Source organism: Amblyraja radiata, chromosome 20, assembly GCF_010909765.2.
Source record: "Amblyraja radiata isolate CabotCenter1 chromosome 20, sAmbRad1.1.pri, whole genome shotgun sequence".
Classification (NCBI taxonomy): domain Eukaryota; kingdom Metazoa; phylum Chordata; class Chondrichthyes; order Rajiformes; family Rajidae; genus Amblyraja; species Amblyraja radiata.
This window is the reverse complement of record NC_045975.1, coordinates 42,933,483-42,959,166: the sequence shown is the minus strand read 5'-3', so window position 1 is coordinate 42,959,166 and position 25,684 is coordinate 42,933,483. Positions and strand designations below refer to the sequence as shown.

The following is a 25,684-nucleotide window of genomic DNA, read 5'->3' as shown; positions in this document are numbered from 1 at the left end:
TCTGCTCCCACACCCCGCCTCTCCCAACATCGGGAACAATCTTCCTGCATCTAGCCTGTCCAACCCCTCAAGGATTTTGTAAGTTTCTATAAGATCCTCCCTCATTCTTCTAAATTCTAGCGTGTACGAGCCGAGTCTATCCAGTCTTTCTTCATATGAAAGTCCTGCCATCCCAGGAATCAGTCTGGTGAACCTTCTCTGTACTCCCTCTATGGCAAGAATGTCTTTCCTCAGATTAGGAGACCAAAACTGTACGCAATACTCCAGGTGTGGTCTCACCAAGACCCTGTACAACTGCAGTAGAACCTCCCTGCTCTTATACTCAAATCCTTTTGCTATGAATGCTAACATGCCATTTGCATTCTTCACTGCCTGCTGCACCTGCATTCCTACTTTCAATGACTGGTGTACCATGACATCCAGGTCTCGTTGCATCTCCCCTTTTCCTAATCGGCCACCATTCAGATAATAGTCTACTTTCCTGTTTTTGCCACCAAAGTGGATAACCTCACATTTATCCACATTATACTGCATCTGCCATACATTTGCCCACTCACCCAACCTATCCAAGTCACCTTGCAGCCTCCTAGCACCCTCCTCACAGCTAACACTGCCCCCCCGCTTCGTGTCATCTGTTGATGGCCCTCATCCCCATCCCCACCTCTATCTTTCAGTCTGAAGAAGGGTTCTGACCTGGATTGCCACCGATTCTTTTTCTCCAGAGATGCATCCTGACCCGCCTAGTTCCTCCAGCATGTTGTGTCTATCTTAGCCATAGATTGATCTACGCTACTCTTTTAACTAATGCTTTCTATTAGTGATGAGTAGGTGTTGTTGTCACGCACATTTAATCAACATACATGTCACCTGGTCGGAAAATGAAATAATGACGTTGGTTTAACTTTTCAAAGGTGCCACTATGCTGCACCGCCACACAAAAAAAACAATGCTTTCATCAACAAATCAGCAGCATCATACTAGACAGAGGAGACAGCTAAATGCCACTTCACACCCACCACCAACCCCCACCCCCCTTTCTCTTTTAAAACATTAACAATCTCCCAAATACTAAAACAATCAACTTGAAACAAGGTTCTCAATATTAGCAAGCTTAATCTTAGCATTTACAAATATATATTTAGTTGAATATAGCCACAAAAAGCTGGAGTAACTCAGCGGTTCAGACGGCATCCCTGGAGAAAAGGAATAGGTGACGTTCCTGGTCGAGACCCTTCTTCAGAATCCTTTTTTCTCCAAAGATGCTGTCTGGCCCATTGAGTCACTCCAGTTTTTTGTGTCTGTCTTCGGTTTAAACCAGCACCTGCAGTTCTTTCCTACACATTATGTTCAGCTGAATATCTGTTTATCTGTAGCATTCCGCTGTGATATTTTGCTCTTCTTCCAAGCAGACAATCAGGCAGCGAAGTGGACACAATTCATGCTTTCATGATCATTTGTCGGGCTTGGTATCGGATGCTTTTATTTCAGACTGTATCTACCCTTGCTGCTGGGCTGACCAGAGGACGGGAAAGCAGTGACCTCTTCGACAGAAACAGTGACTACCTGACACAAGCGACGGGAATGGCTATCTGTCTGAAACCAGACTCAGCTCCTCACTGACATCTGAAATGAGCCGTGAGCAAACAAAGGTCAACGTTGCCCTGACCTTCACATGTATCGTTAAATAAAAGGCTGTTGGCAGAGCTAGGCCCAAAAAGCTTATTAAAGGGTCCATTATTCCCCGCTTTGTGCCTGCAGGCATCCAAAAAATGACACACGGTGCTGGTGTAACTCAGTGGGTCAGGCAGCATCTCTGGAGAACGTGGATGGGTGACATTTTGGGTCGGGATCCTTCTTCAGTGTACCTTTGCTTCAGGAAATTATCATGCTGGGAAGATGGGGTGCGAACCTATTCTGATCCCGAGAACTGATTTCTCTTTCCACTGATACTGTTTGACTTGTTGAATTCTTCTAGTGTTTGAGTTTTAGTATTAGAATGTGAATGTGATGGGAAGATTGATGTGCAATTTGTGGTGAGGATTTTGAATCAGGCTGCCTACAGATGAGTGCAAATTGGAGAAACAGTGCCTCATATTTCGCTTGGGCAGCGGTATGAACATTGACTTCTCTAACTTCAAGTAACCCTTGTTCCCCTCTCTCTCCATCCCCTCCCCCTTCCCAGTTCTCCGAGCAGTCTTTCAGTCTTCGACTACATTCTATCTCTGTCCCTCCCACTTCCCTGATATCAGTCTGAAGGGTCTCGACCCAAAACGTCACCCATTCCTTCTCTCCAGAGATGCTGCCTGTCTCGCTGAATTACTCCAGCATTTTGTATCTATCTTTGATTTCCACATCTCTCTCTGGATGTACTTCCAGTTGCGTAAAAGTAACTTCAGTCTGTTCTACATTTTCTTTAATCACATCTCCTTTGATGTCTCATTTTCACACCTCACACTTCCTTATCTCTGTGTCTCCCTCTCCCCTCAGTCTGAAGAAGGATCTCGATCCGAAACATCACCCATTCCTTCTATAGACACAAAAAACTGGAGTAACTCAGCAGGTCAGACAGCATCTCTGGAGCTATTCCTTTTCTCCAGAGATGCTGTCTGACCTGCTGAATTACTCCAGCATTTTGTGTCTATTTTCCATTTAAACCAGCATCTGCAGTTTCTTTTTACCCATTCCTTCTATCCAGAGATGTTGCCAGTCCTGCTGAGTTACTCCAGCATTTCAAAATGAGAATCAGAATCAGAATCAGAATCAGATTTTATTCGCCAGGTATGTATTGCAACATACGAGGAATTTCACTGGCCAGGTCAGATACAATTAAAAGCAACAGACTCAGAAACACATTTTAACATGAACATCCACCACAGTGACTCCTACATATTCCTCACTGTGATGGAAGGCGAAATAAAGTTCAAGTCCTTCCTTTTGTTCTTCCTCGGTCGGGGGCCTCGTGCCCTCCGTTGACGGGATGGTCTTAACTCCCGTAGCCGAAGGCATTTGGGCCCTCTGCGTCGAGGCGATCAGCTCCTGCATCGGGGGGTTGTCAGCTTCCCCGCGACGGGCGATCAAACCTCGTGTCAGGGCAGGTCGAACCTTCTGCAGCGTTGGAGCTCCCGACTATCCTCTACCGAGACTGCGAGCCCTTGATGGTAAGTTCGCAGGCCGCAGTGGGAGCGATCCCAGGCAAGGGATCGGCTCCGATGTTAAGTTCGCGCCCCGCGGTGGGGCTCACAGTCCGAGGAGGCCTCCAGCTCCAGCGATGGTAGGCCGCAGAGCCCGGAGAATGTGATCCTGAATGTGAAAACTGATCACATCTCCGGGAAGGTAGGAACTTGAAAAAAAGTTTCCCCCTCACCCCTCCCTCCATCCCCCCTCCCCCCTTCCCCCACATAAAACAAACCAAAGTACATTAAAACAAACCTTTAACAAACGCTAAAAATACCAAAAAGATGAAAAAATGAACAGACTGTCGGCAGGGCTGCCATCTCCCCGGCGCCCCTGGTGGTCAAACATTTTGTGTCTAACTTCTGTCTGTTAACATATGTCTGCTAGTTAACTAACATATCAGGAATCTTTTCCAAGATGCTCGGTGAACTTGGTTCTTCACCAGTAATATGAATATTTTTACAGCTGCCAGTTTCCTTAATACGAACAAGTTATAAATCTGCAGAAAAATTAAACTCGGTAGTGAAGTGCCTTCAAATGTTGTCTAGATTTTCGGAACCCATTTCTTGCCCGGACCATCTGATGATATCTCCTGCTCTCTTCATTAGTTGACTGCCAATAACTTGAAACAAATATGGTCTTCTTTAATAAGTGGGTGGCCATGGTGTTGCTGCCTTACAGCGCTTGCAGCATTGGAGACCCGGGTTCGATCCCGACTACGGGTGCTGTCCATGCGGAGTTTGTACGTTTACCCCGTGACTGCGTGGGTTTTCTCAGAGATCTTTGGTTTCCTCCCAAACTCCAAAGACATACAGGTTTGTAATTGGCTTGGTAAATGTAAAATTACCCCTTGTGTGTGTCGCTGGTCAGAACGGACTCGGTGGGCCGTAGGGCCTGTTTCCGTGCTGTATCTCTAAACTAAACTAATAAGGTGTCATTACTGAGGCTGAGGGCTTTTTAAGAAGCCTGGAAAATGATTCACTTTGTTGGCAATCAACTGATAATGTGTAAAACGTAGCAACACCCGTCACAGAATAGCAACACAGGAATGCGATCTAAAGGGCCACCCAGGATTGGAATTTCAATGATTAATCCCTCTCAGCCGACATTAGATACCTGAACGCAAATGTTTTAATGTTAAAGCATCACGAGAGAAAATTGTTCCCGGTCACCGTATAATTATTGACTTTTATTTATTACGCCTGAAGTCTTTGTTGACTAATATACGACGGCTGGATTACAGTGACGTAGGCGCAATAGTGGCATTGAAGAGATACGTAGATAGGCACACGGATATGTTAAATTCAGTTTAATTTATTGTCAGTTAAGTGACCCAGCAGCTTATTAAGTCATATTACACTTTTCCACAGAGATTCAGAGCAACGCTGCCGAAATTGAAAGAAAGGACACTATATTCACGCGACAGAGAGCAATGAATTTACAGCCAAATTGTTGAAGGTGGCAAACCTTCAGTTTTTCCTGCAGATGGCATTATTTGTCAAAGAGTTACAATTGCACAAGACAAATTGGCCCATTTTGAAAATTAAATAATAGAATAAAATATATTTTCAATTAGTGCTAGAAATTAGTATGCACTAATCCCACATTTGACAGTAATTCACTGTACTAATAAACCTGCATCTGTTGCTCACCCACAAGCAGCTCTGCTGGGAATCTCACTTGTCCTGAAATTTTTTTTAAAATAACTTCTCGCTGGCCTAGTGATTGCAGAAATTCCCATTTGCTTCCCTCACCAACTGCACCATGCAACATTCTAATACCAGGCATGTACCTTTGTCTCGTTTTTATGTAGTTTTTGTTATTTTTTTTGTTGGGGTATGTGTGTGGGAGGTGGGGGGGAGGGGGTAACTTTAAAATCTTTCCCCTGCACGGGAGACCCGACCTTTTCTTTGTCGGGTCTCCGTTGTCGTTGGGGCTGCAACGTGGAGCGGCCTCCAACAGGAACGACCTGGGGTTCCAGCTGCGGAGCTGCCGACTACTCACCGTCACGGGGCTGGCCGAGTCCGGAGCGGGTAGAGCTGTGGTGGACGCTGCTGCCACCCGACACCCGGAGATTCGGAGGCTACAACTGCGGGTTTGGCGGACGGCGGCACCGGGAGCCCGTGGGTCCCTGCTGGGAGACCGCTTTTCGGGGGTTCCGCAACGGCGACTTCTCCCGCCCGAGTTGCGGGGTTGAAGAGCACCTGAGCGGGGCTTTACATCACCACCCCACGCGGCTTGGAATGGCCGCGGGACTTTGCGAGCGCACGCCGGGGGCTCCAACACCAAGACCCGGTGCGCGACCTTGCATCACCCGGCGTGGCTTTAATGGCCGCGGGACAATCGCCATCGCCAGCCGGGGGCTTTGACTTTGACTCTGACTCTGACATCGGGAGGGAGAGTGCAGTGGAGAGATAAGTTTTTTTTGCCTTCCATCACAACGATGTGATGGATGTTTGTGTAAACTGTGTTGTGTCTCGGGTCTTTTTGTTTTGTAATGTATGGTTGCAAAAACGACATTTCGTTTGGACCTCAAGAGGTCCAAATGACAATAAATTGAATTGTATTGTACTTACCATCGAGTTGCATTGTCGTTGAAGATAAGGTAACATGAACAACAAATAATCAAGCCTTCTTCCCCCCCCCCCTCACATCAGTTTGAAGACGGGTTTCGACCCGAACCTTACCTATTTCCTTCGCTCCATAGATGCTGCCTCACCCACTGAGTTTCTCCAGCATTTTTGTCTACCAACAAGTAATCAATATTAGTTTGATGGAGTTTTTTACAAACTATGCATTGATCATTTTAATTTGATTTTTTTAAATGCAAAATTCAAGAGGTTTTTGCGAGTGTGAATTAATATGATTCCATGTCGGATTTCCTATCTAATTCAAATATTATATCAAAGAGCAGATCCAATTGGACAATTGTGAATGCTCGACACTCAGCAGGTCAGGAAGGATCTCTGAAGAAAATGGATAGGTGATGCTTCGGGTCGGCACCCTTCTTCAGTTTGAATTACTCCAGCACTTTGTGTCTTTTTTTGTGATAACCCAGCACCTGCAGTTCCTTGTGCCCCAATTGTGAATGCTATATAAGTGGTAGAACTGCTGCCTCACAGCACATGCGATCCTGACCTTGGCAGCTGTCTGTGTGGAGTTTCCATGTTCTCCCTGTGATCGTGCGGGTTCGCTCCGAGTGTTCCGGTTTCCTCCCACATCCCAAAGATGTGCCGGTTTGTAGGTTAATTGGCCTCTTTAAATTGCCCCCAGTGTGTCAGGAGTAGATGCGAAAATGGGATAAGGTAGAACTAGTGTGAACGGGTGATCGATGGTCAGTATGGTGGGCCTGTTTACAAGCTGAATCTTTCAATCAATTCAATATTTAGTTCTTCCAAACGTAAAAGGTTTATTCTCTTCCCACAGATTTATGTAAAGATGCCTCATCCAGTGAGGTGTTCCAACTGGCATCTGCTGCCCTTGCCAACATCACATTCTTTGACTCAATGGCGTGTGAGACTCTGCTACAGTTGAATGCAACCAAAACCCTTATCCAAGCCTGCCGTGACCCGCAGCGAGTCGACACGCCCTACGCCAAAGATCAGGTCAGTGCAATTAGTCACACACACAATCTCTCTCGTGCACGTACATACTCAAGCATGCACACACACTTGTACATGCACACACACACACACACACACACACACACACACACACACACACACATTCACACAGTTGCATACTTGCACACACACACACACACACACACACACACACACACACTCACACATGCAGGCGCACACACACTCAGGCACGCACACACACCTGTACGTACACACGCATGCACACCTGCATGCACACCCCCTGTACACACATACACACTCATGCACACACACATGCATTTGCGCATCTAAACTTTATTTTGGAAAATACAATAACAGTTCCCACTACAATACCTAACCACCGCGGGTTCGATCCTCGTATCTGCTTGGCCAAGCCATTCTCGCCGTGTTCAAGCAGAGACACTCCAGAAGGTCAAACGTTCTCCCAGATGATTGACACAGGACCTCGTAGGAGCTACCTTTCATAGGTCCCCGAACCTTGAGGGGCCGAACCATATGGGGGTGGTCTCTTTACAGTCCAATAACAGATATTGATTAACACAGTACATGATAGACATTTCCCTAACCCAATAATACAGTGGCTAATACAATGTATCTGACGTAGTTTCTAAATGCAAGTTAACAGAGATGAATTATGCAACATGTGCCTAGATGTTCAAGAAACCCAGACAAGGCTCAATACTTAACCCAATCAACATCTAGCAAAGTAAATCTTTGCAACAATATTTACAATGTGTATGTCTGGTTTGCATTCACCCAATCCGTTTCATGCAATTTACACCTAATTGTAAGAATCTGCAGATGTCCCATTCTTTTAATCTGCAGATGTCCCAAAGTAACATTAGCAAATTTGCAGATGACACAAAGCTGGGTGGTAGTGTGAACTGTGAGGAGGATGCATGGCAGATGAATGGCAGATGAAGTTTAATGTGGATAAATGTGAGGTTATCCACTTTGGTATCAAAAACAGGAAGGCAGATGACTATCTAAATGTCAAGTTGGGAAAAGGGGAAGTACAACGGGATCTGGGGGTCCTTGTTCATCAGTCTATGAAAGTAAGCATGCAGGTACAGCAGGCAGTGAAGAATGCGAATGGCAAGTTGGCCTTTATAACACGAGGAGTTGAGTATAGGAGCAAAGAGGTCCTTCTGCAGTTGTACAGAGCTCTAGTGAGACCACACCTGGAGTATTGGGTGCAGTTTTGGTCACTTAATTTGAGGAAGGACATTCTTGCTATTGAGGGAGTGCAGCGTAGGTTTACAAGGTTAATTCCCAGGATGGCGGGACTGTCATATGCTGAGAGAATGGAGCGGCTGGGCTTGTACACTCTGGAGTTTAGAAGGATGAGAGGGTATCTTATTGAAACATATAAGATTGTTAAGGGTTTGGACACGCTAGAGGCAGGAAACATGTTCCCGATGTTGGGGGAGTCCAGAACCAGGGGCCACAGTTTAAGAATAAGGGGGAAGCCATTTAGAACAGAGATGAGGAAACATTTTTTCACCCAAAGAGTTGTGAGTCTGTGGAATTCTCTGCCTCACAGGCTGGTTCTTTGGATACTTTCAACAGAGAGCTGGATAGGGCTCTTAAATATAGTGGAGTCAGGGGATATGGGGAGAAGGCAGGAACGGGGTACTAGAAACATAAAACATAGAAACATAGAAAAAGGAGGAGGCCATTCGGCCCTTCGAGCCAGCACCACCATTCATTACAATCATGGCTGATCGTCCCCAATCAATAACCTGTGCCTGCCTTCTCCCCATATCCCTTGATTCCACAAGCCCCTAGAGCACTATCTAACTCTCTCTTAAATCCATCCAGTGATTTGGCTTCCACTGCACTCAGTGGCAGGGAATTCCACAGTCATAACTCTCTAGGTGAAAAAGGTTTTTCTCACCTCAGTCTTAAATTACCTCCCCTTTATCTAAGACTGTGGCCGCTGGTTCTGGACTCGCCCAACATTTTTCCTGCATCTAGCTTCTCCAGTCCTTTTATAATTTTAGGTACACGAAAATGCTGGAGAAACTCAGCGGGTGCAGCAGCATCTATGGAGCGAAGGAGATAGGCAACGTTTCGGGCCAAAAACCTTCTTCAGACTGATAGGGTGTGGGGGGAGACGGGGAGAAGAAAGGAAAGGTGAGACCAGGGGGACTCTGCCCTTGTTGCGAGTGGGGGGATGGGGAGGGAGAGCAGTGTTACGGGGTATGGAGGAGACCCTGGTGCGAGCCTCATCTATAGTGGGGGAGGGGAACCCCCGTTCCCTGAAGAATGAGGACATTTGCGATGCCCGGGTGTGGAACGCCTCATCCTGGGAGCAGATGCGGCGTAGACGGAGGAATTGGGAATAGGTGATGGAGTCCTTACAGGAAGCAGGATGTGAGGAAGAGTAGTCAAGATAGCCGTGGGAGTCAGTGGGTTTATAGTGGATGTCGGTCAGAAGTCTATCACCTACGATGGAGATAGTGAGGTCATGGAATGGTAGGGAAGTGTCGGAAATGGTCCAGGTGTATTTGAGTGCCAGATGGAAGTTAGTGGTGAAGCGGATGAAGTCAGTCAGTTGTGGGTGGGTGCAGGAGGTGGCACCAAAGCAATCATCGATGTAGCGGAAGTAGAGGTCAGGGATGGGGCCCTGGTACGCCTCGAACAAGGATTGTTCGACGTGCCCGACAAAGAGACAGGCGTAGCTGGGGCCCATGCGCATGCCCATAGCTACGCCTTGTATTTGGAGGAAATGGGAGGAGTCAAACAAGAGGTTACTAAGCGCAAGGACCAACTCCATTAGGCGGAGGAGAGTATCAGTGGACGGGTATAGGTTGGTTCTCCGGTCGAGGAAGAAACGGCTTTGAGACCATCCTGGTGGGGGATGGAGGTGTAGAGTGACTGGACGTCCATGGTGAAGACGAGAGGATGGGGGCCTAGAGAATGGAATGCGCGGAGACGACGGAGAGTGTCTGAGGTGTCTTGAACATAGGTAGGGAGGGATTTAACCAAGGGGGATAGGATGGAGTCAAGGTATGTGGAGTTCGGTAGGGCACGAACAGGCAGAGACAATGGGCCTGCCAGGACAGTCAGGTTAGTGGATTTTGGGGAGAAAGTAAATTCGGGCCGTGCGGGGCTGTGGAACGATAAGGTTGGAGGCTCGGGGGGTCAGGGCGTCGGAGTTGATGAGGTCGGTGATGGTGCTAGAGATAGTGGCCGGGTACACGTCAGTGGGGTCATGGTCCAGGGGTAAGTAGGAGGAGGTGTCCGAGAGTTGGCGCATGGCCTCAGCCTTGTAGAGATCAGCGCGCCAGACTACCACGGTACCTCCCTTGTCGGCTGGTTTGATAACCCAATCTGGGTTGTTGCGGAGTGAGTCGATGGCAGTACGTTCGGGGGGGGAGAGATTGGAGTGAGACAGGGGAGTGGAGAAGTTGAGGCGGTTGATGTCGTGACGGCAGTTTTGGATAAAAAGTTCTAAAGCCGGAAGATGGCCACGAGGGGGGGTCCACGAGGAGGGGTTCGTTTGATACGGGATAAGGGATCATCAATGGGGGGTGAGGCCTCCTTCCCGTGGAAGAACGCTGTGAGGCGGAGGCGACGGTAGAAGAGCTCCAAGTCGTGGTGGGCGCGGAACTCATTGAGGTGGGGATGGAGGGTGTCAAAGATAAGACCTCTGCTGAGGACAGACCGTTCGGTGTCGGAGGGGGGAGGTCGGGGGGGATGGTGATCACACGGCAGGAATGGGGGTTGGGGCCGGAGGAAGGCAGGTGGGTGGACTGAGGACGAGGCGATGTGTGGTGGGGGGAGGGGGTGGTCAGGGGGTGGGGGGCATGAGGGCTGTAGTGTGGGTAGGGAAGACCAGGGGTCAAATAGTTTGAGGGGGGTGGTGAAGACCCAGTGGAACAGCCACTGAGGTTACCAGGGTTCGGCAGACTGGCATTGGGACCCAGTGCAGTCAAACCCAGAGGAGTGGGAATCAGCAGCGTGGAGGCTTCAGGCCCAGTGCAGAGTCCAGTTTGCAGGTAAGGTGATGGCTGCTGGCTGCTGGGGGGAGGTGGAGTGCGAGGGTTGGCGGATCCGATGGTAGGAGTCCGCGGGCAGTGGAGTCCGGGTCGGCGGGCGATGCGTGAGAGGTCCCGGTGGGCGGATGGTCGGTGCAGCGGCGCGGTTCGGCCAGCCCGGTAAGGCGACGAGGTGAGTAGGGCGCGGTGCGGCGGCCATGTTCGGGGATCCCCGGTCCGGCGGCAATGTTCAGTAGGTCCGGTCCGGACATAATTTTATATGTTTCTATAAGATCCCCCTCATTCTTCTAAACTCCAGTGAATACAAGCCTAGTCTTTTCAATCTTTCCTCATATGACTGTCCTGCCATCCCAGGGATCAATCTCGTGAACCTACGCTGCACTGCCTCAATCACAAGGATGTCCTTCCTCAAATTAGGAGACCAAAACTGTACACAATACTCCAGATGTGGTCTCACCAGAGCCCTATACAACTGCAGAAGAACCTCTCTACTCCTATACTGAAATCCTCTTGTTATGAAGGCCAACATTCCATTAGCTTTCTTCACTGCCTGCTGTACCTGTAAGCCAACTTTCAGTGACCGGTGTACAAGGACATCCAGGTCTCGCTGTACCTCCCCCTTACCTAACCTAACCCCATTGAGATAATAATCTGCCCCCTTGTTTTTGTCACCAAAATGGATAACCTCACATTTATCTATATTATACTGCATCTGCCACGCATCTGCCCACTCACTCAACCTGTCCAGGTCACCCTGCAACCTCCTAACATCCTCTTCACAGTTCACACTGCCACCCAGCTTTGTGTCATCTGCAAAATTGCTAGTGTTGCTCCTAATTCCCTCTTCCAAATCATTAATATATATGGTAAACAGTTGCAGCCCCAACACCGAGCCTTGCGGCACTCCACTCACCACTGCCTGCCATTCTGAAAAGGACCCGTTCACTCCTACTCTTTGCTTCTTGACTGCCAAAAAATGTTCTATCCATGTCAACACCCTACCCCCAATACCACCAGTCACCAGTCTCCCGTGTGGGACCTTATCAAAGGCTTTCTGAAAGTATAGATACACTACATCCACTGGCACCCCTTCATCCATTTTACTTTTCATATCCTCAAAAAATTCCAGAAGATTAGTCAAGCATGATTTTCCTTTCATAAATCCATGCATCTTGGACTGATTGGGGATGATCAGCCATGATCACATTGGTGCTGGCTCGAAGGGCCGAATGGCCTATTCCTGCACCTATTGTCCATTGTCTATTGTGTAATATCTTTCCCTGCAACTCTTGTCCAGGCTCCAGACAAGCTGGCACCATTCTGCAGCTTGTCCCATTTCTGCAGAAGGCACATTTAAATCGACCAAATGACCTAACAGCACAGAAGCCTTTACTCAATTTTAATGTCCTGGCATCCCCAATTTGGCCAGAATTAACACACACACGCGTACACATGCACACACACGTACACATGCACACACGTACACATGCACACACCTACACATGCGCACACACACGTACACATGCACACACAGACACATGCACACATGTACTCTCGTACATAATAAACACACCAGCCACATGCAAAACGCATAGTACTCCATCAGTTCTGGTGAAAAACAGTTTTAGAAAAAAAATAATCTTTTACCTCCAACATCCAACTATTTTTTTCTCGGTGGAGTCATTAAAATGTCCCAGCAAAAGTCTTTCCATGTAAAAAGGGGAACTATGAAGGGCAGGGTAAGCCAGGAATGTCATTTAAGGTACCTAAAGAGAAATCAGAGTAGGCTGGCACGTTGAAGGAGTTACGTTGTGCGGTGAATGTGGGAACTATCAGCCTCTGGGTGTCGTGGAGTAGTACTCTGTGGCCAACAATCAGCCGTGCAAAATTACCAAGAGCCGTTCAAGGCCAGCAATCTTTCCTCAGAGCAGAGTGAGATCTACCAAGGAGACTTGTAGCTGTCTGAAGGGTAATGTATCAAATGCAATAAAAGGCTTTATCTCACTTTGTGAGTACGTTTGCTCAGCACAACATTTTTTCAGTTAAATTACATTCTGGTGACAACATTGAGGAACCACTGACCTTTTGAGGCTGTAGCTGCCTGCTGATAGTTCATGTTTTTCTTAATTACAAGTTTACTTTTCTAATGGCAACACTGCCTTAGTCACAATTATATCCGAATACCTATTTCTAATGGAGACACAAGGAACTGCAGGAGTTAAAATCTGGAGCAAAACCTAAAGTGCTGGAGGAACTCAGCGGGTCAGGCAGCATCTGTGGGGGGAATGGATGTTGGAAGAAGGGTCCCGACCTGAAACGTCGCCTGTCCATTCCCTCCGCAGATGCTGCCTGACCTTCTGCTCCTCCCGCACTTTTACCGATTCCTAATCTTATTTTTTTCACCATGACAATATATTTTAATGAAAAGTGTTGGAGGAACTCAGCAGGTCAGGCAGCATCTGTGGAGGGAATGGACAGATGACGTCCTGACCCAAAACTAAAGGCAAGTTGCACTTGTAGTGAGGTCGAGGTGATTTTGGCTTGTAGCATGTCAGGGTACGAGAACAATATCCCAGAATCTCTTGAATTTTGCCTCAGGTTGAGGGGAAAACTGATAGAAATATAAAATTATGAGAGGCATAGCTATAGAACCTTGTCCCAGGATGGATATGTCAAAGACTAGCAGGCATAGCTTTAAGGTAGGGGGGGGGGGGGGGCAACGTTTAAAGGAGAGGTGTTATTTTCCAGAGAGTGGTGGATGTCTGGAACGTGCTGTCAGAGGTGGTGGTGGAGGCAGATACAATAGTGGCGTTTTGGAGACTTTTGGATAGACACATGGATATGCAGAGAATGGAGGGATATGGATCATGTGCAGGTAGATAAGTAATGGCATTGTGTTCAGCACGGACATTGTGGGTCGAAGAGCCTGTTCTTGTGTTGTGTGAAATGGAGGATATGGATTATGCGCAGGCAGATAAGAATTGGTCCTGGCATCATATTCTGTATGGACATTGTGGGCCGAAGGGCCTGTTCCTGTGCTGTACTGTTCTATGTTCTAGGTTTTCTGTTCTGAATGTTGTGTGGGTTTAATGTGCAAGTCGGAGATCTGCTGCTGTTCTGAATATTACTTTCTGCAACTTATTTTCTGTTATCCTTGTGCACGTACAACATCTAAATGGAATTTTTTCGAGTGCTTTGCAAAGATCGGCAAATTAATTACTTTCTAACACCAGACCTAACGTTCTCTTTATTTTTTGTTTATTGGGAATTCTATATACATGGAATTAAATGCTGATTATTAAAACATGGTGTGAATGATTTAATGAGAACAGAATGAGAAGATAAAACTCTATTAGAAGATCATTCCTATGATGAGAACTATTTTGTGAGTTTGTTAATGATCTTGACTTAAGTTGCAGGGATTTTGTAAATAAATCTCAGGGGTCTCCATCGATGTATATTTGATAGAGAAGATTCATAGTTTTATAATAAATTATATATTAATTAATTACAATTATGCAAAAAGCTAAATTAAAAGGACCCATTTCTCAAGCATCAATACATGTAAATGACAGGGTGTAGCGTGCTATGAGAAGGCCTCTTTTTCTTATGATCTTGCTGTTACAGAAAATAACATCTTGCATTTTGGTTGCACCACTTTCAGAGTTGAGAGAGAGAATTTGGAACAGCCCAGGAACACCCAGCCCAGCCCACAATGTCTGTGCTGAACAAATTGCCAAGATAGACTAATGTCATCTGTTTGCACATAATCCATTCCCTTTCCACATCCAGGTTTGTCCAAGAAGGGTCTCGACCTGAAACATCACCTTCTCTCCAGAGATGCTGCCTGTCCCGCTGAGTTACTCCAGCTTTTCGTGTCTACCTCATTGGGATGACAGATGGCACAATGGGCTAAGTGTTCGGCTGGCAACCGGAAGGTAGCTGGTTCGAATCCCGCTTGGAGTGCATACTGTCGTTGTGTCCTTGGGCAAGACACTTCACCCACCTTTGCCTGTGTGTGTCCTTGGGCAAGACACTTCACCCACCTTTGCCTGTGTGTGTGGATGTAAATATGTGAAGCACTTTGGGGTCAATGCAAGTTGACTAAAAATGTGCTATATAAATAAAGAAATTTAATTTAATTTTAATTTATAGCTAATACGCCCGAATCCACACAGATTAGGGTGAGAAAAGACCACCGTCTGGCAAATGTTTACAGTTTCGATTATTGTCACGTGTACCGATGTACAGTGAAAAGCTCTTTGTTGCGTGCTATCCAGTCAGTGGAAAGACAATATATGGTTGCAATCGAGCCATTTACAGTGTATAGATACATGATAAGGGAATAACAAAGGATACAAAGGATAAAAAGGACATTTATTTTCACATACACCAATTGGTGTAGTGAAATTTGACTTGCCATGCAGCACACAAATAAAGATAAGATGCAACATTAAAGAATTTAACAATAACATAAAAACATCCTCCCACAATGGTTCCCACTGTGAGGGAAGGCACAAAGTCCAGTCCCCATCCCCTTGTCCACCCATAGTTGGGCCTATTGAGGCCTCCGCAGGCGCTGCTACGGGGCCTGATGTTCCAGCCCTCTCGCCGGGTGATGGTGCTCCGGCGTCGGGAGAACCCTCTCAGTGGCTTGGGACACCTGGAACGGCCGCTTCAGGTAAAGCCAGCAAAGTCCAATCAAGGATAGTCCAAGGGTCACCAATGAGGTAGATAGCAGTTCAAGACTGCTCTCTGGTTGTGGTAGGATGATTCGGTTGCCTGATAACAGCTGGGAAGAAGCTGGGAAGTAAATGGGACTAGCTAGGCATGTAGCTGTTGGGCCAAAGGGCCTGTTTTCGTGCTGAATGACTCTGACACGATAACAACTCACATGGTCAGGAAGCATCTGGGGAGGGAAAGGATGGGTGACGTTCTGGGACCTTGGTCAGACCGACAGGTGATCGCATTGGGTCGGGACCTTTCTTTAGAAAGTCTGAGGAAGGGTCCTGACCTGAAACATCGCCTGAACATTCCCTCAGCGGAAGCTGCCTGACCTGCTGAGTTCATCCAGGGAGTTAGGGCAGTATCTAAAAGTAGAAAATGCTACAAATGCACACAGACAAATTATCCTTTTTTTTTTATCACCGGAGGGAGCTTTTCTTTGAAAGGTCAGACGTTTGAAATCAGTCAATATAAATAAGCAGAATGATTTTTGTAAGATGTCCAATTCATATTGTCGAAATAAGCATTTATTGAGGCATTCATGGTGGATTAATTGATTAGTCTAGCCACTGCAAGTCTAGGAAATGGCAACATTCTGACTTGTGTCTTTCTTAAACTGACTCGATGTGTAGGATTTTTCGGAAAGCAAATGCAATGAAACTTGTACACACTGTCAATAACAAAATATGTTTATCATTGCAGAAAAAAAGATTTTAAAAGCTGTGTTTATTGGTGTTTAAATAGGGTTGGATTGTCTTTTTTTAGTTTAGTTTAAGAGATACAGCGCGGAAACAGGCCCTTCGGCCCACCGAGTCTGCACCGACCAGTAATCCCCGCACATTAACACTATCTTACACTTATACCAAGCCGATTAACCTACAAACCTGTATGTCTTTTGAGTGTGGGAGGACACCGATGATCTCTGAGAAACCCCACGTAGTCGCGGGGAGAACGTACAAACTCCGTACAGACAGCACCTGTAGTCAGGATCGAACCCTGGTCTCTGGTGCTGCAAGTGCAGTAAGGCAGCAACTCTACTGCTGCTCCACTATGGCCACCCTAACAGACTGTGAATAATCATCATTGTTCCCTCCTCCCCCCATTCGTAAAAGGACAGAGACCGCCTTGTCCTCACCTTCCACCCCATCAGCCGTCGCATACAGCATATAATCCTCCAACATTTTCGCCACCTCCAACGGGATAGAAACATAGAAACATAGAAACATAGAAATTAGGTGCAGGAGTAGGCCATTCGGCCCTTCGAGCCTGCACCGCCATTCAATATGATCATGGCTGATCATCCAACTCAGTATCCCGTACCTGCCTTCTCTCCATACCCTCTGATCCCCTTAGCCACAAGGGCCACATCTAACTCCCTCTTAAATATAGCCAATGAACTGGCCTCGACTACCCTCTGTGGCAGGGAGTTCCAGAGATTCACCACTCTCTGTGTGAAAAAAGTTCTTCTCATCTCGGTTTTAAAGGATTTCCCCCTTATCCTTAAGCTGTGACCCCTTGTCCTGGACTTCCCCAACATCGGGAGCAATCTTCCTGCATCTAGCCTGTCCAACCCCTTAAGGGATCCCACCACTGGCCACATCTTCCCATCTCCACCCCTTTCTGCTTTCCGCAGAAAGCACCCCTTTCTGCTTTCCGCAGAAGCCGTTCCCTCCACAGCTCCCTGGTCAACTCGTCCCTACCCACCTAAACCACCCCCTCCCAGATACTTTCCCCTACAACCACAGGAGATGCAACACCTGTCCCTTTACCTCCCCCCTCGATTCCATCCCAGGACCCCGACAGTCTTTCCAGGTGAGGCAGAGGTTCACTTGAACCTCCTCCAACCTCATCTACTGTATCCGCTGTTCCAGGTGCAGGCTTGGCGATCGTTTCGCTGAACACCTCCGCTCAGTCCGCCAATCTCCTGGTTGCTCAGCATTTTAACTCCCCCTCCCATTCCCAATCTGACCGTTCTGTCCTGGGACTCCTCCATTGTCAGAGTGAGGCCCAGCTCAAATTGGAGGAACAGCACCTCATATTTCACTTGGGCAGTTTGCACCCCAGCGGTATGAACATTGACTTCTCTAACTTCAAATAACCCTTGCTTTTCCTCTCCATCCCCTCCCCCTTCCCAGTTCTTCCACCAGTCTTACTTTCTCCGACCACAATCTATTTCTGTCCCGCCCACTCCCCTGACATCAGTCTGAAGAAGGGTCACATCCCGAAATGTCACCCATTCCTTCTCTCCAGAGATGCTGCCTGCCCCGCTGAGTTACTCCAGCATTTTGTGTCTACAGTCATAATTTTTGCCTGACTGAAGTTTGCAGATATTACTGATTAGCTTAAAATGACGTGGGTAACAAAATTCAGGGACATCATCTGCGTTTATGCACGCTGATGTGATATTTTTTTTTTAACCAAAAATAAATTTAATCAATTATTTACAAGAATAATATGTGCAATGCAAAACAATAGCAATAAACCCACCACCATAGCACAAAGTAAAACAAATATGCATAAATATCGAATATACTGATTATTAAACAACTTCCACCCCCCCTGTGGTGTCCAGCGGTCCCAGAAATCTTCCAGGGCGCCCATGACAGTGCGTTGTCCCTTTTCTATTACCACCCGGGCGTAGACATAACCCCGGAAAAGGGGCACGCATCAGGCTCGGGCAGAGCCCACTTCCTCCTGGCGCCGTGACTCACGGGTGGCCAGCTTGACCAGCTGATGTGATATACGAGGATGTCGTAGATGGTGATTACGAAAATGATCCCAGGGATGATTGGGATAATGTATGAGGACTATTTGATGGCTTTGGGCCTGTACTCGCTGGAGTTTAGAAGGTTGAGGGGGGGATCTCATTGAAACTTATCAAGTAATGAAAGGCCCAGATTGAGTGGACATGGAAAGGATGTTTCCATTAGTGGGAGAGACTAGGACCAGAGGGCACAGCCTCAGAATAACAGGACGTACCTTTAAAATGGGGATGAGGAGGAATTTATTTAGTCTACAGCTGGTGAATCTGTGAAATTTATTGCCCCACATTGCTGTAGAGGCCATCCATGGGGATTTGTAAAGCAGTGATTGATTAGTTAAGGGTGTCAAAGGTTACGGGGAGAAGGCAGGAGAATGGAGTTGAGAGGGAAAAATAGATCAGCTGTGATCAAAAGGCAGAGCAGATTTGATGGGCCAAATGGCCTAATTATACTCCCACATCTTGTGGTCTTATGGCGATGTGGAAGTTGAGAATCTGGAGAGATCTGGAACAGGGTTTGTAAAGAGATGAGGAACAATATTTGTACAAATGTACGCATTGTACCGCCCCCCCCCTCCCCCACCCCACCCTGGTGTGCACCCATTTCTCCCAACACAGCCCAATAATCAGTTCACCCAGAGAGTAAACTTTGGACAGGACACACTCAGGCAGCATCTCTCGGACAAGAGCAAAAAGTATAGAAGTGTTAAAACGCACAGCTCCAGATTCAGGGATAGTTTCTTCCCAGTTGTTATCAGGCAAATGAACCATCCAACCCCAACTGGAGAGCAGTCCTGAACTACTATCTACCTCAATGTACACCCTCGGACAATCTTTGATCAGATTTTACTGGCTTTATCTTGCTGTGCATGTTATTCCCTTTATCAAGTATCTATATACTGTGAATGGATCAATTATAATCATGTATTGCCTTTCCTCTGACTGGGTAATAATAATAATAATGGATGGGATTTATATAGCGCCTTTCTAATACTCAAGGCGCTTTATATCGCATTATTCATTCACTCCTCAGTCACACTCGGTGGTGGTAAGCTACTTCTGTAGCCACAGCTGCCCTGGGGCAGACTGACGGAAGCGTGGCTGCCAATCTGCGCCTACGGCCCCTCCGACCACTACCAATCACTCACACACATTCACACACATTCACACACAGGCAAAGGTGGGTGAAGTGTCTTGCCCAAGGACATAACGACAGTATGCACTCCAAGCGGGATTCGAACCGGCTACCTTCCGGTTGCCAGCCGAACACTTAGCCCATTGTGCCATCTGTCGTCCCTATAACATGCATGCATGTTAGCATGCAACAAAAGCTTTTCACTGGAGTTTAGTACACGTGACAATAAATAAATAAACTAAACTAAACTAAACTAAAAGGGGGAGAATACCTGGGATCCAATTGGCAACAGGGAATGATAAAACTATTTCAGGTATTATTACACAAACTTTGATGTTTTTCACCAGTCGGAGAGTCTAGGAATAGAGGTCATAGCCTCAGAGTTGAAGGACGATCTTTTAGGAAGGAGATGAGGAGATATTTCATTAGTCAGAGGGTGGTGAATCTGTGGAATTATTTGGCACAGAAGGCTGTGGAGGCAACGAAAAGTTTAAGAAAGAACTGCAGATGCTGGAAAAATCGAAGGTAGACAAAAAAGCTGGAGAAACTCAGCGGGTGAGGCAGCATCTATGGAGCGAAAGAATAGGTGACGTTTCGGGTCAAGACCCTTCTTCAGACTGATGTGGGGGTGGGGGGGGGGGGAAGAAGAAAGGAATGGGAGGGGGAGTTGAAGTGCTGGGCCACCGGGAGATCAGGTTGGTTATCGTAAATTGGAGGAGCAGCACCTCATATTTTGCTTGGGTAGTTTACACCCCAATTTCAGGTAGTCCTTGCTTTCTCCCTCCTTCCCCTCCCCTTCCCAGCTCTCCCACAGCCCACTGTCTCCGCCTCTTCCTTTCTTCTTCCCGCCCCCACCTCCACCCCCACATCAGTCTGAAGAATGGTCTCAACCCGAAACGTCACTTATTCCTTCGCTCCATAGATGCTGCCTCACCCGCTGAGTTTCTCCAGCATTTCTGTCTGCCTGCTGTGGAGGCAAAGTCAGTGGATATTTTTATGGCAGGGATAGATAGATTTTTGATTAGAAAGGGTGTCAGAGGTTATGGGGAGAAGGCAGGAGAATGGGGTCAGGAGGGCGAGATAGATCAGCCATAGCAGCGTAGAGTTGATGGGCAGAATGGCCTAATTCTACTTCTGACCTTATGACGTAACTTTATTAATGTACAAATTATGTGACATTTGTTTATGTGTTATATCTGATGCAGGTGGTGACGATACTGGCAAATATGGCTGTATTAGATCAATGCCCATCCGAGATGATACAGGAAAATGGTAAATATTTGTTCAGATCTTTGTCTTACTGTTATAAATGCGTACACAATAAATGAGGGTCTAATCCTGTGATTATTTATTCAGAAGGTTTACCATCATATAATCTTGATAATCATGATAAGAATTTGGTTTCATGAATAATATTTAAGTAATTTGTTTAAAGTAAAAGGTGAGAGGAGAAAGAGTTATAGGAACCTGAGGGACTGCTTTTTGACACAGAGAGTGGTGAGAATATGGAATGATCAGCCACGGAGGTAGTTTAGTTCAGTTTAGTTTAGTTTAGTTTGGTTTAGTTTAATTTAGTTTCGCGAAAACAGGCCAGTGATTATTCTACATACACGGGACAATTTACATTTATACCAAGCCAATTAACCTACAAACCAGTACGTCTTTGGAGTGTGGGAAGAAACTGGAGATCCTGGAGAAAATGCACGTGGGGTCACGGGGAGAATTTACAAACTCCGTATAGACAGGACCCATAGTCGGGATCGAACCCGGGTCCCTGGTGCTGTAAGGTGGCAACTCTACCACTGCGGCGCCCCCATTGGGGCAGGTACTATAACAGCATTTAAAAGACACCGGGACAGGTATATGGATAGGAATTGTTTAGATAGATATGGGCCAAACGCAGCAGGTAGGGTGAGCCATCTTCATCAGCATGGGCAAGCTGACCTGAAGCACCTGACTCCGAGCTGCTTGACTCCATTACTCAAATTTGGAAGAATCTTACTTAGTTGACAATGACTAATAAGAACGGAAGACAGGTAGAAGGTTCACATCCAAAGCTCAGTCACAAACATCAATGGCATCCTTGACAGCAATCAGCATAAAGAAGTCCTTATCATTTATGTGCAGGAAGGAACTGCAGATGCTGGTTTACACCAAAGATAGACACAAAATGTTGGAGTAACTCAGGGACAGGCAACATCTCTGGAGAGAAGGAATGGGTGATGTTTCAGGTCGAGACCCCTCTTAAATCTAAAGAAGGATCTCGGCACATCACCCATTTCTTCTCTCCAGAGATGATGCCTGCCCTGATCATTTATATTCAGTGAGAACACTACATTCACCCCAGGAATATAATGCTTCCAACATTCAAGTGATAATTAATGATCATGACAATTTTCAAGACCTCAATGCTGATTTACCAATCATTCCTTTCAATACTTACAGAATGTTTAGTAGGATTAGGATTTTTTTTGTATTCCCATTATACTAGTTTTCATCAAAGTTACAGTCACAATATTGAGTTCCTATTTAAGTATTTCTATTGAAGGTTTATAAGGGCTCTCCTTCCATTCCATTCATTGTCAATAGCTCCCTTCACTCAATGTTTAAATCATTCTATGCCCAGTAGGGTCTAGGGGCCATGCAGCACACAAACAGGCCCTTCGGCCCAACTTGCCCATGCTGACCAATATGTGGCATCTACTCGAGTCCCACCTGCCTGCGTTTGGTCCGTATCCCTCGAAACCTTTCCTATCTGTAGACAAGTAAACCAGTAAACAACTTCTTGCAGATGTTCAGATTATATTTATTCTAAGACTGAATTGTGATGTTTTGTTGTTGTGTGCGAGGAATGGCAATGAGAGTTAAAAATGAACAAAGTTAAGAGCTATTGTGAAGGAAGTTGCAGTAGGATTGTCATAGAGTCATAGAGTCGAAGAGTGATACTGGGTGGAAACAGGCCCTTCGGCCCAACTTGCTCAACTTGCCAACATGTCCCAGCTGCACTCCTAGTCCCACCTGCCTGCATTTGGTCCATATTCCTCTAAACTTGTACTATCCATGTACATGTCTAACTGTTTCTTAAACATTGGGATAGTCCCTACCTCAACTACCTCCTCTGGCAGCTTGTTCCATACATCCACCATTCTTTTGTGGAAAAAGTTACCCCTCAGATTCCTATTAAATCTTTTCCCCTTCACCTTAAACCTATGTCCTCTGGTCCTTGATTCACCTACTCTGGGCAAGAGACTCTGCATCTACCCGATCTATTCCTCTCATGGTTTTAGACACCTCAATAAGATCACCCCTAATCCTCCTGCGCTCCAGGGAATAGTATAGTGTCCCAGCCTACTCAACCTCTCCCTATAGCTCATTCCTGGCAACATCTTCACTGTCCCCTTTCCAGTTTGACTACATATTTCTTATAACATGGTGCCCAGACCTGAACACGATACTCTAAATGCGGCCTCACCAACGTCTTATACAACTGCAACATGACCTCCCATTGTGCTGAAGCCTGCCCCTCCATCAGAGATCCAGCAACATTCAGGGTGCCAATGTTGGCACCTTCTCATGTATGTGGAACAAAACGCGCATCATACCCTCCCAGACCACATGCTTTGGAAAAAAAGAAGCATGTCACGTAATCGCTTCTTCCTTCAAACATTTTCACTTCATCACAGCTTTGTGAGTGAGTTTAATTTTCCAACCAGAGTGTGTTGCTTCTGTGAACTCCTTTCCCTTGTATCCTCCTGTATTGACATTTGTTGGAACAGCTGAAGTTTCACAAATTCTGGCATAAATTCTGTCTTTTATATGTAGAGACATATGTACAGTGCTGGAGTAGCTCAGCGGGTGAGCCAGCATCTCTGGGAATGTCAATAGGTGATGTTTAGGGTCGGGACCCTTCTTTAGACTGATTGTTTGTGGGGGGAGGGGGGAGGGGGAGGGGGAGGGGGAGGGGCAGGAGAAAGTGTGGCAGCGTGGCATATCTTTTATATGTTGTTTCTTCCCACATTTACCTTTCTCCGTGAAATTCTAACTTAATTTTCAGTTTCAGTTCGGAGAAAGCTATTGAACAAGAATATTAATTTGTGTTTCCTGCATAGTCATTCAATGTGGAAACAGGCCCTTCAGCCCAACTTGGCCACACCGACAAATATGTCTCATCTACGCTAGTCCCACCTGCCCAGATCCTATCCCATCTATGTACATCTCTAAATGTTTCTTAAACATTGCGATATTTTAGTATTTTCAGTTTCTGTCTTTTCTGCACCATTCTGTTTACAGGGAAATAGAGAGAATTGGTCAATTTGAACTGAGCATGTTGGATAAAATAACAGCATGTTGCAAGAGGCTGTACGGTGGCGCAGCAGTACAGTTGATGCCCAGGTTCGATCCTGACAACGAGTGCTGTCTGTACGAAGTTTACACGCTCACTCTGTGACTGCGTTGGTTTTCTCTGGGTACTCCGGTTTTCTACCACACTCCAAAGACGTACAGGTTTGTAGGTTAATTGGCTTTGGTAAAAATTGTCCCTAGTGTGAAGGATAGTGCTAGTGTACGGGGATCGCTGGTCAGTGGAGGTTGGCTAATGGGCCTTCTGTGCTGTGTTTACAAGGGACAGCTACATTATATTTCAGACAGTCAAAGGCAAAGCTTTCACAGTGCCCCTCTGTATATCCCTTTCACAGCGTTGTAGGTGACTGGTAAAATGTCACACGTTCTATTTTCTTCCACACATTCAGTCCATACCGCACCACTTAGTCTAATCAGGACATACGTTCCATGAGGAAATGCACACATTGTCCTTAATGCTGGATAATAAATTATCAAATCAAGCATGTGGCTACATCTTGCTGGTTTAATTAATTTTTTCAGCCAGATATAATGATGTTGAACTATCAAAACTTTCATAGCAGTTTTGAATGTATTATTTTTTTATACACTATCAATGTTAATGACTTGCATTTAATAGTAAGATTAAACGAGAACTTACCAGTTTGAAGTTTGATCGTTATTTTATGAGGAGTAACGTTGAGGGAATACGTGAAGAACCCCGCCAGGACGCATGCGTGTCATTCTTCAAAGCAGCGGTGTGAAATCACAGATAACTGTAATGACTAAACATAGTAAGATTAGAGAAGAGATACCAGTTGAGTATATGATCAAGGGTGGGAGCGGAGGGCACGTATTCCCTCAACGTTACTCCTCATAAAATAATGATCATAGTTCAAACTGGTAAGTTCTCGTTTAATCTTACTATTTTACTTCGGAGTCACGCGAGTGACTACGTGAAGATTTTAAAGCTCTGTGATTTCATGCCGTGGAAACGAGTCCATGCATCACATCTGCCTTGATTAAGGGGAGAATAGTGTTAACATCATTGGACATCAATACGATATTGAAAAACAACGATAAATTTATTAACACCAAATTATAGCCCCTATTTATGGGGTAAAATCATATTACAGAACTTAAATTTGTTTCTGCAAATGTTCCAGGTTCAATTACTGGTTTGTTATAAAATCGTTGGAAAGTTTTCTCCATTCACCATCCTGCTGTCTTGAGGATTTGGTCCATAGGAACATCCAACTTCATAGCTGCTGATGTAGCTGCAGCCCTGGTGGAGTGAGATTTAAAAATGTTAGTGGCTACTCCAGCCTTTATTAGGACCTGTTTTAGCCATCTCGAGATGGTCTGGACTGTCACTTTTTTGTGTGGCTGTTTGTAGCTGATTAAAAGTGCCATTTCTTTGCCTCTGATGATCTTAGTGTACTCCATATATAATAGTAAGTGTGTTACAATACAGAGACAATCATCTGTCGGGTAGGCCCTGAATTTTATTTTTAGGCCTGCTGACCCCTGTCGGTTCTGTTTGACTAATTCATTGATGTGAAAAGTTAAATTTCCAGATGAAATAGTCATGTTGTCCAGCCTTAGTTTCTGTAGCGACTGGACCCTTTGTGCCGTGACCAAGGCCATCAGCATGACTGTTTTCATAGTCAGTTTCTGTAGGGGCAGAGCTGTAGGTGGAGACCAGTTTCTTAACATGGTCAGTACAATGCTCACATCCCATATTTGGGAGTACCTGGTTCTTGGGGGATTAACATTAAAAATGTCCCTCATAATAATAATAATAATAATAATAATAATAATAATAATAATAATAATAATAATAATAATAATAATAATAATAATAATAATAATAATAATTTGTTTATAGGGACAGTGCATATTAATGAACATTTGCACGTAAATA

At 45.8% G+C, this 25,684-nt stretch overlaps 1 protein-coding gene across 1 annotated transcript in view; it reads left to right on the top strand.

Moving 5' to 3' along the window:
- Positions 1-25,684, top strand: part of insc (INSC spindle orientation adaptor protein) — a 216,735-nt gene that overhangs the window by 177,636 nt on the left and 13,415 nt on the right. Inside the window, exons 8-9 of the mRNA XM_033038498.1 lie at positions 6,601-6,779; positions 20,628-20,694. Of these exons, the coding sequence (XP_032894389.1) occupies positions 6,601-6,779; positions 20,628-20,694 (246 nt within the window). The remainder of the gene's footprint in view (positions 1-6,600; positions 6,780-20,627; positions 20,695-25,684) is intronic.